At 39.9% G+C, this 22478-nt stretch overlaps 2 protein-coding genes across 2 annotated transcripts in view; both read left to right on the plus strand.

The window, feature by feature from the left end:
* The window catches only part of LOC130927841 (uncharacterized), a 238216-nt gene that overhangs the window by 59553 nt on the left and 156185 nt on the right, over positions 1-22478 (plus strand). The window lies entirely within an intron of this gene.
* On the plus strand, positions 4-22443 carry LOC130927845 (oocyte zinc finger protein XlCOF6-like). Its single transcript, XM_057853933.1, has 3 exons — positions 4-64; positions 333-823; positions 20048-22443. Exons 2-3 carry the CDS (start codon positions 697-699, stop codon positions 22120-22122), a joined length of 2202 nt encoding a protein of 733 aa, XP_057709916.1. The 5' UTR covers positions 4-64; positions 333-696; the 3' UTR covers positions 22123-22443.

Genomic DNA, 22478 nt, shown 5'->3' on the forward strand with positions numbered 1-22478 from the left:
GGGGAAAATGCGGTGCATTGTCTTGTTGACGAACGGTGACCAGATCACAACGGACCGACAGGATGTAAGTAGCGCATGCGCAGTATTTTTATTTATTTATTTAATTTTTTATTAATTTTACAAGCACAAAAATTACAGACAACACTAATACACCAAAAAAAACAAAAAAATACAAACACAAATATGCCAGGGGGTATAAACACATCAAACATTGCGTAACAGAGAAACAAAAGATTAACGAATAATACTATGATCAACTATTCACAAAAAAGTCGTAGCTTTTCACAAATACCAACTATTTTTTCCGCTTTTCTATTCTTTGATCTTTTCAGCAGATTCATGTAGCATAAGCGCATGCGCAGTAGCAGAGCTACGCACGGAGCGGGCTACGTCGACATCTATCTGCACATGCGCGCCGCCATCTGGTCGCCACACGCGCTCAGTTGCCCGCGCTAAGAAAAACGTGCTCAGCAACAAGTTGCTTTTTGTGCGAAGTTAACCCACAAAGTTCGCGACGCAGGAGGTCCAGAACTACTTGACCGGAACCAATTCGAAAGATTTGGTCCGCCCATCTTCAAGTGGTCTTTGTGTGTGTGTTGAAGCTTTGCAGCCTAGTTAGCTTAGCTTAGCTTGGGAAAAAAGAACAACGTGGTTCGACGCTTGAACATCAAGTTGGAGCCTCCTAAAGTGTGCAAAATGGGTGCAAGAAGGACGCCAGCCGCAAAGTTCGAGGCGGAACTTTGTGGCGCAAAAGCTCAGCAACGACATCAACTCTCGACTGCTTGCAAAATGCAAGTAAAAGTTGTTCTTCGCAGACTAACAGGTTGGTTCACCAATTCGGGAATACTATTCATTTTTTTCCCGTCCTCATGGTGTTGATTCTGAATTGAAAGACGAGCATTCATGGCCAGGCCTCCCTGTTTATTGCATTGGACGTATATCGTTTTGAATCATGAAGATAATCATTTATTGATCCCAGTGGCGTCTTCAGGGGTGTTCTAGGGGGCCTTAAAATATTCTTAAGCCAAGCTAAATAATTTGGTGTTTTTTTTCTCCCAAAAAAATAACATTACATAAAAGGCTAACATATTCACTATAAAGATGCCAGCACATTAATTAAAATAATCATATAACCTGGCATTATTAACTTAAATATGATCATAAATCTGTCAGTTTCCCCTTACTTCATAGAGTAAGGTAGAGAGCCCCTTCAGTGCTTCGCTATCCAATCCAACATATTTCCTCAACACCTTTGTCACCTTTTTAATCCCTTGACCCATATTCAAGCCTGTATTGTAATGTCCGTAATAGTAGGGTGACCATATTTTGATTTCTAAAAAAGAGGACACTCAGCCCGGCCTCAAATACTTGAATTTTACTCGAAGTTCACTCAAAGATGCCTAAATCACTTTAATATATTTGTGTGCCCCCTCACTCTGGATGGAAAAATGCAGTTTGGAAAAAAAAAAAAAAAAAGACTTAAATTATATATATAATATAAAATGCAGACCCATAGAAATGTAGTCCAGTCAATACACATACACACTGTAGGCTATGTGCCAACTAAATATTTTTATAAATTACTATCACGACAATTGTCCTTGACAAATTGTTATTCCCATTCAATTGATGTTCGCATTCAATGTTCTAGATTGCACACAAACAAAACCGAAATAAACTGACAAACTATTCAATCAGCATGTTTCCAAACGTAGCAGTTCAAAACTATGTTTCCCATAATGCCTAGCGCGGTTTAGCTTACTGATAGCTAGCTGAGGCAAAAATCAAACTTTGCTATGAAAGTTTACAATCATCGGCAGCACGCCGATGCGGCACCAAACGGGATTTTACAGTCAAAGCTCCGACAGAAGTCAACAGTTGCCATTATATACGTATTTATCATTAAAAAAAAAAAACAGGCATTGTGGCCAAATCGTCAACCCAGTAGGTGGCGGTAATGCCTCAAGATAGGGGTAAACTGCCAACAAAAACAAGAAGAACTACAACTTCCCTCCATTCTAGTAGGAGCCATGTCAACTGCTGCCACCCAGCGGCCAGAGGGACTCTTCAAATTGGTCCTGTGAAAAATCATAAAAACCCGACATTTTTATGAATTTATAAAACCCGCACGGACCTCGAGGACACTACGTGAAAGTAGGACTTGTCCAGGCAAAAGAGGACGTTTGGTCACCCTACGTAATAGACATGTGCCGATATGAGATTTTGACGGTATGATAACCGTGAGCAAAAATACCGTGGTATCATGGTATTTCAATTATGGCTCCAAAATGTTATTTTGAGACGTATGGGTTAAAAGAAACGTTCTTCCATTGAACTGGATATTTTTAATTTTTCAGAACATATCTGCAAATTGGAACATGAATAGAATGTTAAAATAAATACATACATTAACATAACAGAATATACTTTAAATAAAATTAAAAAGAACTTATACACTATACCCACAGACACAGCTCAAGTTACTCAAGATTAGCGCAAGAACAAAATAATTGCTATCAGAAAGAAAAAAATTATAAATATATATGGTGCATGACTTTTTTTTTGTGAGGGGGAAACGCTCAAGTGAAGTTTCACCATTTTCAGCCACTGTGTCAACTCAAGTCTACATGATGTAATGCCTTTGTGTTAAAAAGAACAAAGAATTCATATGTTAATAAGTTAGTTAAAAACGTATTACCGTATTTTTCGGACTATAGGTCCAGGCATGAAAATCTCTCACCTTTCGGCGAAATTCGCCATTTTGAAGTCAAAAAGGGCGACCTACGTGAATTGCGTAGATCCGAGGAGAAATTCTTTTTGAGAGGGGGGGGGGTCGGGAGGTTTTATTTAAAGATACACGATAATATCGGTGGCCGATAATTATCGGCCGATAATGGCAATTATGACGTCACACAGATAATCCAGATAATAAAATATTCAACCGATAATGCAATCCGATAATTATATACTTGATTTAGCCTCCAAATGTGCACAACCGAAGAATTCAGCACGCCACCTCCTCAACCCCTCCCCTCTCTGAAGCCCCTGAGGGAGGAGGGGTTGAGGAGGCGGAGTTACACGACAAGAAATAGTTGATTATGGCGGCTGTTACTAAAAAAACGACGCTCTCGCCATTTGCGAAACATGTACCGCAGAAGTTCCATGAGGCCGAAAGAAAGCGTCCTCATTCAAAACCACTAACCCAGCATCCATTTAAAACTGCATCACAAAGATTTTTGGAACGAATATGAGGCTGCTGCTAGCGGGAATGCTAAAGCTATTGTAAACACTAAGTTAAACTACGTGCCTTGTGACGATACAGAGTCGGGTTGTTTGGGAAAGCAGCCCAAGGCGGGTGGTAAACTCGCATCTAAGGCTAAACACCGGCACGACTGGAGACCGATAGTCGGCAAGTAGCCGTCTTCCGACGGAGCCCGCCGCTCTGGCCGGTCCGGCAGGCCGCCGCCGCCTCGCCGTTGGCGGGGCGAGCGGAGCCCGGTTCCCCAGCTTCAGGACCTCCGGCGAACACCCCGGTTTCTCGAGCGTTCCCTCACGGCGTGTGAGCAGAGCCAGGCCCCGAATACGCCGCGGCAAACCGGCCGGTGCGGGCGGATTATCCGGTACGAACGTAGCCGCCGCCGAGACGAGACGAGATTTTTTTTTTTAAAACCGAAATGACCCGAAAGCCAAAGCCCTGGATAAAAAAATAATGCAGTTTATACGACCACCATTCTTCATGAAAAACATGCCAATCACATTTTCACCACTACATTTGGAAAAGTGATGTCCAGTAAGCAAGCTTATCATGACGGCACAGTGGTTAGATGATAATTTAAACATGGAGAAAACGAAGTCAGCCCGTCAATAATCCATTCAGTATGTAAAAAGACGAGCGGCCAGATGACTTTGTAATGCTGCCTTTATTTTCGGCTTAACAAAACTCCGGCACAAAACAACACGCACGGAGATGCGAGCTCCAACTGCATCCAAATAGTACTGCCGTTTATCAGTTTAGCTGCTGTAAAGCGAATGTCGCGACTCGTGAGTGCCGCAAACAAAGCGCTGCAGAATGGGTACATGACAGCTCGCTCTTTTGAGTTAATCATTTTCACAGTGTGCAACAAAGCATATAACATTAGCAATCACTTTTCAAATTATATTTAATTTATTTGTCTGCTCAATTACTGTCACAGTAGATAATCTAAACTTATTGGCACTTATTAACACTTATTAATTTAAATCTGCACATTCCTGTTGTAATGAAATACCAATAATATTCTGTAGCCACAAATATTCAAAATCTTTTCTTCTTCCAAGTTTTTTTTAGGATTAAGTATAATAATGTATTGCTTAAAATAAGGCTGTTGAGATTATTTTCAGCTAGCTATTTTTCTTCCAAGAAATCTGAGAGAAATACACATGAAGTGCTGGCAGATAATTTCACTTATTTACACTTAAAACTGACTAGTTTTAAGGAAGTGTGTTTTGCAGTGTATTAATGTTATGTTAGGAATGGCTTACTTTTAAAGGCATTTTTGTGCAACTTAGGTATTTACTCTGAAAGTAATTGTTGCCAGAAGTTTACCATTACACAATGTCAGACAATGTCATTATTTAGATGTTGGAATTGACGACTTGTTCATATTTTATGTTGAAAAAAAAAAGAGCAATAAATTATATTTTTGCACAGTAATATTTTCTTTTGTTTAAAATTTTACATAAATCTTTTAATAGAATTATCGGCTTGACATTATCGGTTATCGGTAGGAATGAGGAGGAAATTATCGGTTATCGGTATCGGTTGAAAAATGTATTATAGTGCATCACTAGTTTTATTTAAGTATTATTATTATCATCATGTGATTAACTTAGTACGTAAACTGAGCACTTAAGAACACAGTCAGCAAATCCTTCTAGATGCTTCGCTGACGAGAACCAATCATCGGCCCAAGCTGCGTTCCATTATTCCAAACGCGCGCACTCCTTACGTGTGTACATGGAGTGCTCGGAGAGCCTTCGGTTGCATTGCAAAGCAGCGAAAACAAAAAGCAGGCCTAATCCACATCGGGGCAGACCAGAGCGCAGCATACACACTTGCCTGTATTTGCCAGCAGATTGAATTTGGTGAGTAATGGTTTCAATCTTTTTCACATTTTGCGATATAAAAAAGTTACTGCCATTCGTTGCAGCTTGCGTTGAACACTGCCAGAGCTAGCCAAATCTCCCATGAAAAAAATAGCTCCCGTTAAATTGGCGTCAAGCTTGTGTATTTAGCGGTAATATAAACGAAGAAACACTGTTGAGTCAAATTAAGCGGCGTTCTCTCGGATGGAGGGGGCGCCTCACATCGCTCCCGTCGTCCGCCGGAGACGCGTTATTTTCGGTTTGGATTTGAGCTGACGGCCGGTGTTGGCACAACAGCGGCCCGACGAGTGGTGGGAATGAGTCCTGCTTCTTAAAGCTTTTCAGAAATGCAGGGATCCCTTGTTTTTCGCGGTTAATGGGGACCAGAACCCGCCACAATAAGTGAAAACCGCGAAGTAGGCCCCCCCCCCCCCCTTTTTTTTTTTTTTGTGCGTGTTCAATGCATTTATTCAGATTTCACATTGGAAAAAAGATACATATATATGACATGTTTTTTCACTTTTTTCACCAAAGTATCATTTATAAATGGTTTTCAAGCACTTCAAAATGTAAGAATTATGATAAATTTTAAACATGTTACTGTCCCACCGAATAATTTTTAAACAAGAATAAAGTAGTTAGAAAATGCTTGGCTTTATTAAAAGCTTCATAGTGAGTCTACTCAAACCCTCTCAGGCTTTGGTAAACGGTGATTGGCACATGTGCAAAGTTTTTCTTTTTATATATATTTTTTTGTTTGAAGCAACTTATTTGATTGAATAATAAAGACACAAATGTCCTAGCCAAAATGTGGCCCAAACGCAAAATGGAAAAATTTGTTTCAATCAAGAAAAATTGTTTTCAAATGCTTTTTTGTGTCAAATTTATTATTGCAATCAAAAACATTTTTTTTATTGAAGCTACTTTTTGGGATTAAAAGTATATACTGTATTTTGATTGAAGCAACTTTGTTTTTGATAGAAGTAACTTTGTTTTTTGATTGAATAATAAAAACACAAATCTAACTCTATCGTTGAGTGAGAAAGAAATTAAGAAAGCTTTAAAACTAAAAGCCACCGGGGAGTCTGTTTGTTTTTTTCAAATATTTATATTTCATTACATAGACAGGCATGCAAACTTGCCACCTTTCGGCGAAATTTCGCCGTTTTGAAATCAAAATGGGTCATTCTTCTGAATCACGTAGATCCGAGGAGAAAAAAAATACAGTGGGGGGGGGGGTTGTCTGTCAACGAGCGAGTGAAACCGTTAACTTCAAAACCGTAGTCCATGCTCAAAACTACACTCTCGTCCGGGGTCCCCATCTGCCGGGCCGCGTACCGGTTCCGGTGCACATTTACCACCGGGCCGCACAAAAATAATAATTTAAAAACGACCGCATTCTGGCCGAATTAACCCAGTGCCCCTGCTTAACACACCAATTTCCCTGTCTACTCTAGATATAATACTACGGGATAGATTAGAATGTCATCATAGAAATCCATTGATTGGACTGCTAGCAGTACATCTTGTTTGTGTATATAATATATCTATGTGCGCTTGTCCTCGATAATAACGTATTACTAGGCCGCGGGCGGGCGCAGCACATTTGTTCCTGGAAATAATTAGCCCCTACACGAGCGAAGATGACTGGAAAACAGAAGTCTTTGGAGATATTTTTACGGCAAAAAGGGCACCTGACGAGCCGACAACCTCGAAGACCCACGAACGGCGAAGGAGTGGATTCGTGACCCGTTTGTGAATAAACCAAGTGATTCGAGCATGTCTGTGCAACAGGAGGATCAACTTTTAGATATCGCAAATGACGGGGACCTTATTAAACGTACATTTGAGACAACAACTTTACCGAGGTTCTGGATTAAAGTCATTCCGGAATATCCTGACATCGCTACGAGAGCATTTAAAACATTGCTGCAATTTCCAACATCGTATCTTTGTGAAGCGGGCTTCTTAATTTATGCTTAACAACAAGGCGAAGTCGTTAATGGTGAGAGCGGTGTGCAGTTTTTGTGTGCAGCTAACATGGCAGGATGTATATGTGGAGAACTTTTCTACAAGTCCTTCCATGATCAAACGTAAGTTAATATTCCTTTCTTTCAAGAAAGTTTGTGTAGTGTTTACTTCGCTGCATTTGCGCATTTTGCGGCTATGGTTAACGTTAATCGGATGCGCAGAACCACATCGTTGCAATTTTTGATGGGTTGCAAAATTTGTCAGCACACCGGTCCATGGAAAAAAAGACCCAAATAACACCGGTCCGTGGTGCAAAAAAGGTTGGGGACCCCTGCTCTAGTCCGATGACCTAGACCAGGGTTCAGCAACCCTGGTCCTCGAGTGCCACTATCCAGCTTGTTTTCCATCTCTCCCTCCTTTGACACACCTGAATCAAATGATCAGCTCATCAGCAAGCTCTGCAGGAGCCTGATAACGATCATGATTATTTGATCCAGGTGTGTTAAAGGAGGGAGGCATGGAAAACAAGCTGGATAGTGGCACTTGAGGACCAGGGTTGCTGACCCCTAACCTAGACCTATCACCGCCACTCTCTTCTCGTGACAACAAACGACTGACAATAGTGAGAGACGGGAGTACAGCTGTTCTCTGCTTAATGCAAATGGGACATACAGTATATTTTATAATTTAGATGTCGTTTAATTTGTTACTTAATGTGTCTTATATGTTCTGATTTCAGGATGAGAGATTTAGACTTGTATATGTTAAATTATTATGTATTGTGTTTAATTCGAGATGTCTCTGGTTGCACTATGAAATGCACTTTTCCGCGCATGCCGTGTGTCCATGTTACTTTGTCACCTTTTTCACCCCTAACCAGTTTGCATGCCTGATAGACATGCGTCGTAGGGAAGGGAGATTGAGGGATAAAAAAAGGAGTTAGATGAGGCTGCTAAAGGCAGTGGTTACCTCATCAGCTGGGTGAATAGCAGACCTGGTAAGAACAAGTTTGCAAGGATGGTCGGGTATTAAATCCAATTATAAACACAATTACAATGTTATTTTTCTATAAGATTTTTATGTCATTGCTTTATTAATCATTAGGTGCTAGAGTTGTTAAGTATGGATAATGATGAAATAATAGTTTTAAGAAAACTGTGCTGTTGGTGGCTCAGTGACCATCTGATGTGGTTTGTTCTCAGATGAACAAGTTGAGGAAGGAAGTTTTGATGCAGAGGTTGAAGGAAGAAAAGAGGCAGACTGACTGAGTCACAGCCAGAAAGTGTTGATGACAGTTTTGATTTCCATTCACTGTTGCCCCCTCCCAATTAAAGTATGTCACAGTCGCAGCCAATTATTATCTAAAGCTGGTTAAAATTTAAGTTATGTTGTTTTAAGGTGTATTAAATACTTGTTCATGTGCCCCTTTTGATCTACGAGCACCCACCCCTCCACCGGTCTCTGCATGGCCCTGCTGAAACACAGTGTGGATCGACAGAGCTCAATATTTTGTTGGGGTGTACATTTGTGTACTGGAACATATTTCCTCCACACCCTTCTCACCTTTTTAACCCCTGACCCATTTTCATGCCTGTAGGTCACACCTGAGTATAAGTCGCACCAGCCATAAAATGCCCAACGAAGAGGAAAGAAATAAGTCGCATTTTGGGGGGAAATTTACTTGATAAAATCCAACACATAGAACAGATATGTCATCTTGAAAGGCAATTAAATATGACAATACAATAGAGAACAAAATGCTGAATAAGTGTCCAGTATAATAATGTTACATGATGCATGAATAAAGAAATGCAAATCTACTGTCCTCACCAGGACGCTACGGCTCGGTCCTGGCTATACAGCAGGCTAAACTCCCAAATGACGATGCTGGACGTCAATATAATTTGCCGACTTTATTTTGGTCGTCGTTATGACAACATTATTTGAAGAGTGAAACTAAAAATAGAAATAATACAAATCCATTTCGTCCTCGTTACTAAACAGGTTAGCATCAACGTAAATAAATAGCTGCTATTACAGCAATGACACAAACTGTTAGCATGCGCATCGTTCAAACAACCACACAACTGGCTCTAAGTGACCGAATACGGTACTACGGTATGACGGAAAATTTTAGGAGTTATGAAACCGCGATGTTTTCACACCACATGAAATCGGTAACGGGCACATGCCTAGTCCGTAAAAAGCGCACCCACCTTAAGACTGGGGAGCTGTGACGTAGGGGCAAGTGAGTTGGGAGAATGGACGAGATAGCAGTCGCATGTCGCGGCAGCTCGCTATTAATTTTTCATTGTTTTTCTTTATTATTGTTGCCACCATTAAGTGGGTAAGCCAATACCTACCCTCTCTTTCCCCCAGCGAGAGTGAGTGGTGGGTTTTCCCATTGGCTGTGTATCAAATACTTGTTCTCCCCACTGTATCTATGCTATCAGGTTGTTTCGGCTGACAGATACTCAATCATTGCTGACGAAACCTTGATAAATGCGCTTTTTCCCCCAAGTTTCGCATGCTCTGGGACACTGGAAAAATGACTTACCTCTTTTTGCTAATCTAAATGGTACCTCGATGTTCGTTTATGTGGAAATGTAGTTCACGAACAACTACAAAAAAGTATTCACCTTCCCACCAAAACAAGTAACTCTTTACATGGGTATTAGAATTTCCCCCTACTCCTTGAAATGGGTCCGTTAACAGAAGGACTATTATTGTTGTATTAGTGCTTACATTAAGACAATCATGAGAAAAATTATGAGAATTAAAATTTTAAAAATTAAAAATTATGAGAGCAGAAATGGTGAATTGTCGCATATGATAGTATCCCCATACAATAAAATACTGACAAACCATAACATTAAACACTAAATTCACACACACAAAGAAATTCTTCCCTAGAAGAGGAGAATTTATAACTTCGATATGTCCGAATTTTTGTATTCACTGATCAGAATGTTTATTAGCAATTTATTTTAAAGTTGGAGATGGATTTCAACACTTTTAGTTTGTCGTCGAACTCATTCAGGGTACCCGCGGGTTGTTAAAAGTATTTAAAAAGCATTGAATTTAGTTTTCCATTATTAAAGATATTAAAAGTATTAAATTAGCTGTTGTAAGTCTGGAATTTTTTCACCGTGGTATTAATTTTCAAGAACATCTAAGTGCAACCTAAATTATATCCGTGACGAAGTTTTTTTTTTGTTTTTTATTTTTAATCCATAACGAAGATGACGCATAGAATTGTTACGATGCACTGCACTGCAAATCGAAATGCAACTCGTGCGTGCCAAACCACCACAACCGGCAAAACGGAGAATCCATCCACCTCTGCATCGGGAATAGGAGTGGGGACCTCAGGGCACCTCACGATACGATACGATTCGCGATACAAGGCTCACGATAACGATTATCTCACGATATCACGATACAGCGATTATCGATAAATTGGTCAGAAATTGGATACATGACATTCTACGATACAACTGTTGAAACGGAAAAAAAAAGATAGAAATAAAAAAAATACTGTTTAAGTCATTTATTAAACAGTGACATCTTTTCTGTGCAACATCGCTGTAAAATCTAAATCTAATATAAATCTAAATCAAATATATCTAATATAAAATCTGATGAATGGCACCCTTAATTTATTTAAAGTTTTAAATCTTTAAAAAAAAAAAAAGTTCCGTAGGTGTCAGCAGTTGAGCTTGGAGTGGGGCAATGATAAAATTGGTGGGTCTTTACTTTGTATACGACCTTTGTTGCTTGGTTTGAGCACTTCCACTATCTGCTTCAGCATTAAAGATGTCAGACTTGCTCAGTCAGTCTTCCTCACTTTAAAAACAACAAAATAAAACAAAAAATATTATCTACTTCATAGCTTTTGAGTTGAAATCCTGATTTTTTTTGTGTTGGAAGTATTGAATAAAAAAAAAAGAAAAAAAAAAAGAATTGAATATATAGAAATTAAAAATGCAATAATTACCTATTTTTAATATGTAGGCTACATTAATTATCATGCACATCACTTAACATATTTTGGAACCTATTCAAACCATTTTTATAGTTTATTGTATCAAAATGACAGTAATAACAGTTTGTGTAGTAAACTAGATGGAAAGTGGTTATGAAATAATATCAAATAAATCGGTAAATTCATGTGGGCTTGTTCGATATTCATTTTCATCCAATTTAGGGTCCTGGTTTATTTTATATCATTCAACACCAAATGTCATCAAAATAATACATGTAAACTAGAAACTGCAATTTCGGGAGAAATTACACCTGGTCTTTCCTGTGTGGCAATACAGATCGTAGCCCCGCCCAAGGCTATCACTAGAATGGACAAACATGCCTATCAATGGCATTAAACACATTAAATGCCATTATAAATGAATTGGAAATTTGGACGTCCATGGACGTCAATGGCAACATCCTCCATAAGCAGCAATGCAATCGGGGACATTTGGGGGACACGTCCTATTGATATCTAGTCATTTTCTGTTGATTTGGGGGAGAAAAAAAAATGTTCCCATTGAAAATGAATGGGAAAAATTTTGGACGTCCATGGACGTCAATGGTATAAACTTACATAAATGTCAATGGAATCCAAGTACATTGGCATCAATAGACCCTACCCACGTGACGTCACAGCTCCGCTCTCCTGAATGGTACCGCCCACTTGTCCGTCAAAACATAGTGTTAACCTGTTACGGCTACGTACATTTCTCCTATTTACGGCGTGTTTTTCTGCTCCTTAACATTAATAATCAAAATGGTGAAGGCGTGTGTGGCTGTTGGTTGCACTAACAGAGAAGATGGAAGGAGAGACTTGAAGTTTTACCGTATTCCGAGGGATCCAAAGAGGAGAGCGAAATGGACGGCTGCAATTCGACGTGAAAACTGGGCACCAAAAAGTCACCACAGACTATGTAGTAGTCATTTTATATCCGGTAAGATGCATTTAAGATATACTTAGGGGGTTTTGGGCTGACAAATAACCACAATTAAGATCATTGCGAGGCTAATCGCCGACAACATACGACGTAGTACGACAGTTTCAAATTCAAGATGTTTGTGACTTCCCTTTCTTCCACCATCGTTATTTTTTGAATAATATTTAGTTGGTACCAAGTGAAAGAAACTGGCATCGTCTACGGTGCTGACAAATAACCACAATTAAGATCATTGCGAGGCTAATCGCCGACAACATACGACGTAGTACGACATAGTTTCAAATTCAAGATGTTTGTGACTTCCCTTTCTTCCACCATCGTTATTTTTTGAATAATATTTAGCTGGTACCAAGTGAAAGAAACTGGCCTCGTCTACGGGGCTGACAAATAACCACAATTAAGATCATTGCTAGGCTAATCGCCGACAACATACACGTATGTATGTCGTGAGAGTGCTATCGCTAAACCATATAAACATTAAAAGCCCTAGCTCCATTGACAAATGACATGAAATACATTAGACTTGACAGTGGATGTTAGCAAGAACAAAAGATTTTGAATTGAAAATTTCGTAACTCACCTTCCGAGCACAAGATTCCTGCCGAATTTTCGTGTACGAGGACCTGTTTCACCCAACCAGCAACGTAGCATTTATAAGCCTCCAAGCTCTTAAAGTTTTTCAAACTTTCGTGAGAATAGGCTGATTTTGTGTGTACAAGATAGTTGTAAATATCAGGGTCAGGCAGAGACGGCGAAGGCAGCCGGTCAAAAATCATCGATTTAGGCATCAAATATGGATCTGGCGACTGTATAGAACGAAGCTTTTCCACATAACGCCTTTTATGCAACAGATCCAGTGAGTTTGCGGCATCAGAAAGCACCGGGTCTTCCATGAAATGCATTTTAAATTCCGCCATCAATTGAAAACAATGCTAATACAGAGTCAAAATGACGGACAAGTGGGCGGAACCATACAGCGAGCACGTGGTTTTATGACGTTGGTGGGTAGGCTCTATAGAATGAACAAATACGAAGAAATGTCATTGGAAATGAATGGGAAGTTTGGACGTCCATGGACGTCAATGGCATCACCCTCCATAAGCGGCAATGCAATCGGGGACATTTGGGGGACACGTCCTATTGATATCTAGTCATTTTCTGTTGATTTGGGGAAAAAAAAAAATTCCCATTGAAAATGAATGGGAAAAAATTTTGACGTCCATGGACGTCAATGGTATCAACTTACATAAGCGTCAATGGAATCCAAGTACATTGGCATCAATGAAATATAAAAACATGCTGAAATGTCATTGGAAATGAATGGGAAGTTTGGACGTCCATGGACGTCAATGGCATCACCCTCCATAAGCGGCAATGTAATCGGGGACATTTGGGGGACACGTCCTATTGATATCTAGTCATTTTCTGTTGATTTGGGGAAAAAAAAATTTCCCATTGAAAATGAATGGAAAAAATTTTGGACGTCCATGGACGTCAATGGTATCAACTTACATAAGCGTCAATGGAATCCAAGTACATTGGCATCACTGAAATATAAAAACATGCTGAAATGCCATTAGAAAATGAATGGGAAATTTGGACGTCCATGGCCGTCAATGGCGGCACCCTTCATAAGCGTTAATGAAATTGGAGAAGTTTGGGGGACACGCCCTATTGATATCTGGTCATTTTCTGTTGATTGTGGGAAAAAAAACATTTCCCATTGAAAATGAATGGGAAAAAATTTGGACGTCCATGGACGTCAATGGCAGCACCCCCTATAAGCGTCAATGGAGTCAGGGATGTTTGGGGGACAGGTCCTATTGATATCTGGTCATTATCTGTTGATTTGGGGAAATTTAGTTTTTTCCCCATTGAAAATGAATGGGAAACATTTTGGACGTCCATGGCCGTCAATGGCATCGGCATCCATAAAGTCAATTGAATCCAGTACACTGGCATCAATAGATTCGACATGCATGGCCGTCAATGGCATCAATGCAATTTAAAAAAATTCAACTGGAAATCCCATTGTAAGTGAATGGGAAATGTTCTCATTAGAAATGAATGGGACAATTTTTGGCAAATTTCCGGGGGACCGTAATTTTTATCAAAATTCTGTATACAAATTTTATGCCCCTCACCGTCACGGAATTTTTGATGCCCAAATTATGTGATTTGGTCAAAAATTGAAGGACTATATACATTTTGAAACTTTTCTTTGTTTCCCATTAAAAATGAATGGGCCAGTTTTTGGCAAATTGCCGGGAAATCGTACATTTTATCAAAAAATTTACCGCTGTCATTTTTACGCCCCTCGCCATCCCGGAATTTTTGACGCCTATCTTGTGTGTTTTCGTCAAAAATTGACGGACTGGTAACAGTTTGAAACTTGTCTTTTTTTCCCCATTAAAAATGAATGGGCAGGTTTTTGGCAAATATCCGGGGAACCGTATATTTTTTCCAAAATGTATTAATAACCTTTATTCCCCTCCTTGTCCTGGAATTTTTGATGCCCAAATTGTGTGATTTGGTGAAAAATTGTAGGACTAGTTACATTTTGAAACTTTTTTTTTCTCATTAAAAATGAATGGGCAAGTTTTTGTCAAATTTCTGGGGAACCGTAAATTTTTTCCAAATTCTGTATACAACTTTTATGCCCCTCACCGTCCCGGAATTTTTGATACCTAAATTATGTAATTTGGTAAAAAATTGTAGGACTAGATACATTTTGAAAATTGCTTTTTTTTTTTCGGAAAATTGCTGTTTACGGATGAACGGAAAAATTTTCGGGGCCGTTTGAAAAATTCCCATCGTCGCGTGAGAATTCCGGTCGTGCCGATACTTGAACGGTGCCGATCGGTGCTACGGTTTGGGCTGCGCGGCGGGATGAAGGATAAAAAAAAAAAAACTGAATAACATATAGGGGGAGGCCGTAGAATCTCACTACCTGATCTTTCCAAAGGAAAGACCAGGTAATTAAAATGCCCCTGCATTGGGTTTTTCTGTTAGTGTGCTGCTCTCGTTTGTATGGAGGTAGATTTGTGTCTTGATTATTCAATCAAAAAAAAAGTTGCTTCAATCAAATAAAAAGTTGCTTCAATCAAAATATATATTTTCAATCGAAGAAACCGTCACTTCAATAAAAAAAAATGTGTTTGAATGCAAAAATAAATTTGAAACTCAAAAAAATATATTTGAAAACTATTTTTCTTTGATTGAAATTTTTTTTTTGGATTAAAGTCAAGTTTTTTTTGATTGAAACACAATTTTTGATTGAAGTCATGTCATTTTGCGTTTGGACTACATTTTGGCTAGGACATTTGTGTCTTTATTATTCAATCAAAAAATAAGTTGCTTCACACAAAAAAATATATATTTTCAAAAGAAAAATCACTTCAATCAAAATTGTAAAACAATTCAATCGTAGAAAAAAAGGTTTGAACGTGAAAAAATATTTGAGACTCAGAAATTCACATTTGAACACTTTATTTTTCATTCAAACTGTTTTCTTTGATTGAAACAATCCTTTTTGTGTTTGAGCCATATTAGGGGTAGGACATTTGTGTCTAAATCATTCAATCGCAATAAAAGTTGCTTTAATCCAAAAACTATTTTTAATCAAAGAAAAAAAATATTTGCATATTATTTGAAATATATAATTTTTTTATTGAAGTGTCACTTTTTTTGAAAAGCAAAAAGTTTTAAAACCTGTTTTTTTTTTCAAAGTGGAAAAAGTTTTGAACACACTTTTTTTTTTTGAAGTGGAAAAAGTTTTGAAGGCACTTTTTTTCGATTGAATCATTTTGACACAAAGATTCAACTTCAACGCTAGTTCCGGTGTGTTTGAGTGGCAGGTGGCTAGGCCAATGCCAGTAAAGTATGAAGCAAGCATAATGGCCACCAGGGCTCCATCCAGCCATAGGAGTCTGTTGGAGTCTACGCCGAATATAGAGTCTACCCACGTACCACGTGTTCGCTGTAGGGTTCCGCCCACTTGTCCGTCAAAACATAGTGTTAACCCATTACGGCTACGTACATTTCTCCTATTTACGGCGTGTTTTTCTGCTCCTTAACATTAATAATCAAAATGGTGAAGGCGTGTGTGGCTGTTGGTTGCACTAACAGAGAAGATGGAAGGAGAGACTTGAAGTTTTACCGTATTCCGAGGGATCCAAAGAGACGAGCGAAATGGACGGCTGCAATTCGACGTGAAAACTGGACACCAGAAAATCAGACTATGTAGTAGTCATTTTATATCCGGTAAGATGCATTTAATATATATTTAGAGGGTTTTGGCCTGACAACCACAATTAAGATCATTGCTAGGCTAATCGCCGACAACATACGACGTAGTACGACATAGTTTCAAATTCAAGATGTTTGTGACTTCCCTTTCTTCCACCATCGTTATTTTTTGAATAATATTTAGCTGTACTAAGTGAAAGAAACTGGCCTCGTCTACGGGGCTGACAAATAACCACAAGTAAGATCATTGCTAGGCTAATCGCCGACAACATACACGTATGTATGTAGTGAGGGCTATCGCTAAACCATATAAACATTAAAAGCCTTAACTCCATTGACAAACGACATGAAATACATTAGACTTGACAGTGGATGTTAGCAATAACAAAAGAATTCGAATTGAAAATTTCGTAACTCACCTTTCCAAGCACAAGATAGATTCCTGCCAAACGAGGACCTGTTTCACCCAACCAGCAACGAAGTATTTATAAGCGTCCAAGCTCTTGAAGTTTTTCGTGAGAATAGGCTGATTTTGTGTGGACAAGATCATTGTAAATATCAGCGTAGCAGATGTCAGGCAGACAGGGCGAAGACAGTGGGTCGAAAAACATCGATTTGGGCATCAAATATGGATCTGGCGACTGTATAAAACGAAGCTTTTCCTCATAATGCCTTTTGTGCAACAGATCCAGTGAGTTTGCGGCATCAGAAAGCACCGGGTCTTCCATGAAATGCATTTTAAATTCCGCCATCAATTGAAAACAATGCAAATACAGAGTCAAAATGACGGACAAGTGGGCGGAACCCTACAGCGAACACGTGGTACGTGGGTAGACTCTATAGGGCACCGGTACGGGGGTGTGACATCGGCATTTCACCGGAGTACGGTGCCGTGCTGCTTAGTGTGATTGAACACGGCGAACTTCACCCGCTGCCCTGACGTGACGTGACGGTTGGCAGTGGGTTCGAACCGGAGTGTCCGCGACGCGCCGGTACGGGAGTGGTCGGCGAGTGGCCCGACACTAGCCTGCCCAGTAAACGAGTGGACTACCGGCGAGTCGCCGGCGTCCACGCCGGCAGCACCATCGCTTCAGCTTTGAATGAGTGTCGTGTCATTCGCGGGCTGTCCACTCGACAGCCAGCCTCCGCGCCTGGGGGGTGATATCGGGGTCCGACCAGTGTGCCGCGACAGGGCAACGTACCGTTGCGGGTACTCCGGTGAAATGCCGATGTCACACCCCCGTACCGGTGCCCTATATTCGGCGTAGACTCCAGCAGACTCCGATGGCTGGATGGAGCCCTGGTGGCCATTATGCTTGCTTCATACTTTTCTGGCATTGGCCTGGCCACCTGCCACTCAAGCACACCGGAACTAGCGTTGAAGTTGAATCTTTGTGTCAAAATGATTCAATCGAAAAAAAGTGCCTTCAAAACTTTTTCCACTTCCAAAAAAAAAGGGTGTTCAAAACTTTTTCCACTTTGAAAAAAAAAAGGTTTTAAAACTTTTTGCTTTTCAAAAAAAGTGACACTTCAATAAAATATATATTTCAAATAATATGCAAATATGCAAATATTTTTTTTCTTTGATTAAAAATAGTTTTTTGATTAAAGCAACTTTTATTGCGATTGAATGATTTAGACACAAATGTCCTACCCCTAATATGGCTCAAACACAAAAAGGATTGCTTCAATCAAAGAAAACAGTTTGAATTAAAAATTATGTGTTCAAATGCGAATTTCTGAGTCTCAAATATTTTTTCACATTCAAACCTTTTTTTCTACGATTGAATTTTTTTTTTTTTGACTGAAGTGATTTTTCTTTTGAAAATATATTTTTTTTCTTTGTAGCAACTTATTTTTTTGATTGCATAATAAAGACACAAATGTCCTAGCCAAAATGTAGTCCAAACGCAAAATGACATGACTTCAATCAAAAATTGTGTTTCAATCAAAAAAAACTTGACTTTAATCCAAAAAAAAAATTTCAATCAAAGAAAAATAGTTTTCAAATATATTTTTTTGAGTTTCAAATTTATTTTTGCATTCAAACACATTTTTTTTTGATTGAAGTGACGGTTTCTTCGATTGAAAATATATATTTTGATTGAAGCAACTTTTTATTTGATTGAAGCAACGTTTTTTTTTTTGATTGAATAATAAAGACACAAATCTACCTCCATAGTTTGTAACCGCTGCCTATCGTCTTAGTTTGTCCGTCGACCTGCTGTCACGGACTCCTTTTGTTATTTCTACTATCCCGCGATCGCGTATTATTTTTTGTTTGCAATCATTAAACCCTTTTATGTATCCCCCGCTTGTTGTCTGCTTCGAGGTTCAACCTTGTTTCCGCATTTGCGGACGCTAACAATTATAAGTAATAATAATTGACCACAGCATCCAGTCTCTCCTTTTTTTCGGGAGGTGGGATTCCCTTATTTCTATTTCTGAAAGGTGGCGACAATACTTTGGAAACACTTCCCAAATTACTGCGGCATTTCTTTCAGTAAAAGACAATAAAAATAAAGTAGACGAAGTGAACTGACCAGAGATTGTTGCTCCGGTCCAGCGGCCTTCTTCCTCTGGATAGCAGTCCTGCTCTTGCAGGCTCAAACTCGTTGTGTTCGTTCACGTTTCGTCTTCAAATGTTTTATCAAGTTCGAGGTATTGAAACTGGCCGATTTAACTCCACATCTCCAAACTTTCAGGCCGCAAATCTTGCATGCAGCCATTGATTTTAATCGACGGGATTTCTATTTGGAAATATTTCCCGACCGCCGCCATATTTCCTGGTTTGTTTTTCGTCCATATGAAAAAGCCCCCTTTTGATTGGTCAGGAGTGGCTATTGGCCCGCTCTCATTGGTCTGGAGCAGGCCAATAGCGATAGCTGCTTGGTGTTCACGTGTCATCACACAACACAGAGACAGAGTGTAGTGAGCGCCAGGAGGAGAAAAAGGCTGTGGTCAAATGTTATAATAATGGACCGGTAAATGGTATCGGCGCCGTCTTTGTTGGTACTCGCCGATACCGATACCACCATTTCGGGCCGGATCGGCGCCCCCTGCCGATACTAGTATCGGTATCGGTGCATCTTTAATAATTTTAACAAAGTCGCAACTAGCCTTTGTGGTGTTCTCTTTCGACTCTCATGCTCTTGCGAAATACTGCTGCTGTGAAATTAAACTAGCTTCAAGTTGCTTCAATTTCTCGCTGCATATCTTCCGTTATCTTGTCGTACATGCCAGCGTGCCTTGTTTGGTAATATCGCCTCACATTGAACTCTTTAAAAACAGCGACTGTCTCTTTGCAAATGAGGCAGACACAGTTGTTACGTATTTTAGTGAAGAAATAGTCCAATTTCCACCTATCCCAGAAGCGTTGGCCGTCGCTCTCAACTTTCTTTTTCTTGTTGATTGTCGCCATTTTAGAAAATTGGAAGGGTCACACGGGGTAATGTTGCTTAGAGTGCTGCTGACTTTTATTGGGTAAATGAGGAGCAGCATTTAGTGTGTAAGCTACCTCATATGCCGGTAGCAGTACTGCTGATCAATTTATTAAGTCTGTGTGCGGGCCAGACGTCATTGATTTTATGACAGAGGCTGGGGGCCAGATGAAATTTGACCACGGGCCGGACTTTGGACATGTCTGCTGTATACACTCTCAGCCAGTATACCCTCACAGCCTACCAGCTGCATTGACTGTCTATAAAGTATATCATTTGTCTTCTTGTGTCTTGCAGGTTTCAGCAAATATCTTGGTCCTGACGCTCAACAGCTAAAGAGAGAAGTTCAACTTCCAATCAAAAAGGAGGAGGGAGAGCTGCTATACATTAAAGAGGAGGATGATATCAACGTGTCGACTGGTGAGCCCTTGAATAGCGAGGATGGTCTGAGTGAGGTCAGCAGAGGGACGGAGCCTCCAAACGGCAGCAGCAGCTCAACAGGATTGCAAACACACATTTTCATCGCAACATCAAACAGAAATGGTGCCATGTCACGCTCACCGAACAAGGATGATCATGGTCATAAGAAATCTCACCTAGATGACAAAATCTGCAAATGCTCTGAGTGTGGGAAAACCTTTGCTAATAACTATACTTACCGTATGCATATGAGGAGCCACACCAGTGAAACACATTTTTCCTGCTCAGTTTGTGGTCAAGGATTCACTTCAAAGCAAATCTTAATAACACACTCAAGAACCCACACCGGAGAAAAACCTTTTCCCTGCTCAGTTTGTGGGCAAGGATTCAGTTGTCAGAGTGCCTTAAAAGTACACACAAGAATCCACACTGGCGAAAAACCTTTTTCCTGCTCTGTTTGTGGTCAAGGATTTGCTCAAAAGGAAACCTTAAAAACACACGAAAGAACCCACACTGGGGAAAAACCTTTTTCCTGCTCAGTTTGTGGTCAACGATTCAGTCATAAGAGTGCCTTAAAAGTGCACACAAGGACCCACACTGGAGAAAAACCTTTTTCTTGCGTTGATTGTGGTCGAGGATTCAGTTGTCAGAGTGCCTTAAAAGTACACACAAGAACCCACACTGGCGAAAAACCTTTTTCCTGCTCTGTTTGTGGTCAAGGATTTGCTCAAAACGAAAACTTAAAAATACACTCAAGAACCCACACCGGAGAAAAACCTTTTCCCTGCTCAATTTGTGGGCAAGGATTCAGTCATAAGAGTGCCTTAAAAGTACACACAAGAACCCACACTGGCGAAAAACCTTTTTCCTGCTCTGTTTGTGGTCAAGGATTTGCTCAAAAGGAAACCTTAAAAACACACGAAAGAACCCACACTGGAGAAAAACCTTTTTCCTGCTCAGTTTGTGGTCAAGGATTCAGTCATAAGAGTGCCTTAAAAGTGCACACAAGGACCCACACTGGAGAAAAACCTTTTTCTTGCGTTGATTGTGGTCGAGGATTCAGTTGTCAGAGTGCCTTAAAAGTACACACAAGAACCCACACTGGCGAAAAACCTTTTTCCTGCTCTGTTTGTGGTCAAGGATTTGCTCAAAACGAAACCTTAAAAACACACGAAAGAACCCACACTGGAGAAAAACATTTTTCCTGCTCAGTTTGTGGTCAACGATTTATTCGTAAGAGTGCCTTAAAAATACACACAAGAGCCCACACCGGAGAAAAACCTTTTCCCTGCTCAGTTTGTGGTCAAGGATTCAGTTGTCAGAGTGCCTTAAAAGTACACACAAGAACCCACACTGGCGAAAAACCTTTTTCCTGCTCTGTTTGTGGTCAAGGATTTGCTCAAAAGGAAACCTTAAAAACACACGAAAGAACCCACACTGGAGAAAAACCTTTTTCCTGCTCAGTTTGTGGTCAACGATTTATTCGTAAGAGTGCCTTAAAAATACACACAAGAGCCCACACTGGTGAAAAACCTTTTTCCTGCTCAGATTGTGGAAAAAGATTCACTGAGAAGGGCACCTTAAACAAACACACAAGAACCCACACTGGTGAAAAACCTTTTTCCTGCTCAGTTTGTGGTCAAGGATTCAGTTGTCGGAGTGACTTAAAAGTACACACAAGGACCCACACCGGAGAAAAACCTTTTGCCTGCTCAGCTTGTGGTCAAGCATTCGCTCGAAATCAACACTTAAAAGTACACACAAGAACCCACACTGGCGAAAAACCTTTTTCCTGCTCAGTTTGTGGTCGCAGTTTCACTGAAAAGAATTACTTACGAAAACACACAAGAACCCACACCGGTGAAAAACCTTTTTCCTGCTCAGATTGTGGAAAAAGATTCACTGTGAAGGGCGCCTTAAACACACACACAAGAACCCACACTGGTGAATAGACCCTACCCACGTGACGTCACAACTTCACTCTCCTGAATGGTACCGCCCAATTGTCCGTCAAAACATAGTGTTAACCTGTTACGGCTACGTACATTCCTCCTATTTACGGCGTGTTTTTCTGCTCCTTAACATTAATAATCAAAATGGTGAAGGCGTGTGTGGCTGTTGGTTGCACTAACAGAGAAGATGGAAGGAGAGACTTGAAGTTTTACCGTATTCCGAGGGATCCAAAGAGGAGAGCGAAATGGACGGCTGCAATTCGACGTGAAAACTGGGCACCAAAAAATCACCACAGACTATGTAGTAGTCATTTTATATCCGGTAAGATGCATTTAAGATATACTTAGAGGGTTTT

The sequence above is a fragment of the Corythoichthys intestinalis genome, chromosome 13 (genome assembly GCF_030265065.1).
Source record: "Corythoichthys intestinalis isolate RoL2023-P3 chromosome 13, ASM3026506v1, whole genome shotgun sequence".
In the NCBI taxonomy this organism is placed as follows: Eukaryota; Metazoa; Chordata; class Actinopteri; order Syngnathiformes; family Syngnathidae; genus Corythoichthys; species Corythoichthys intestinalis.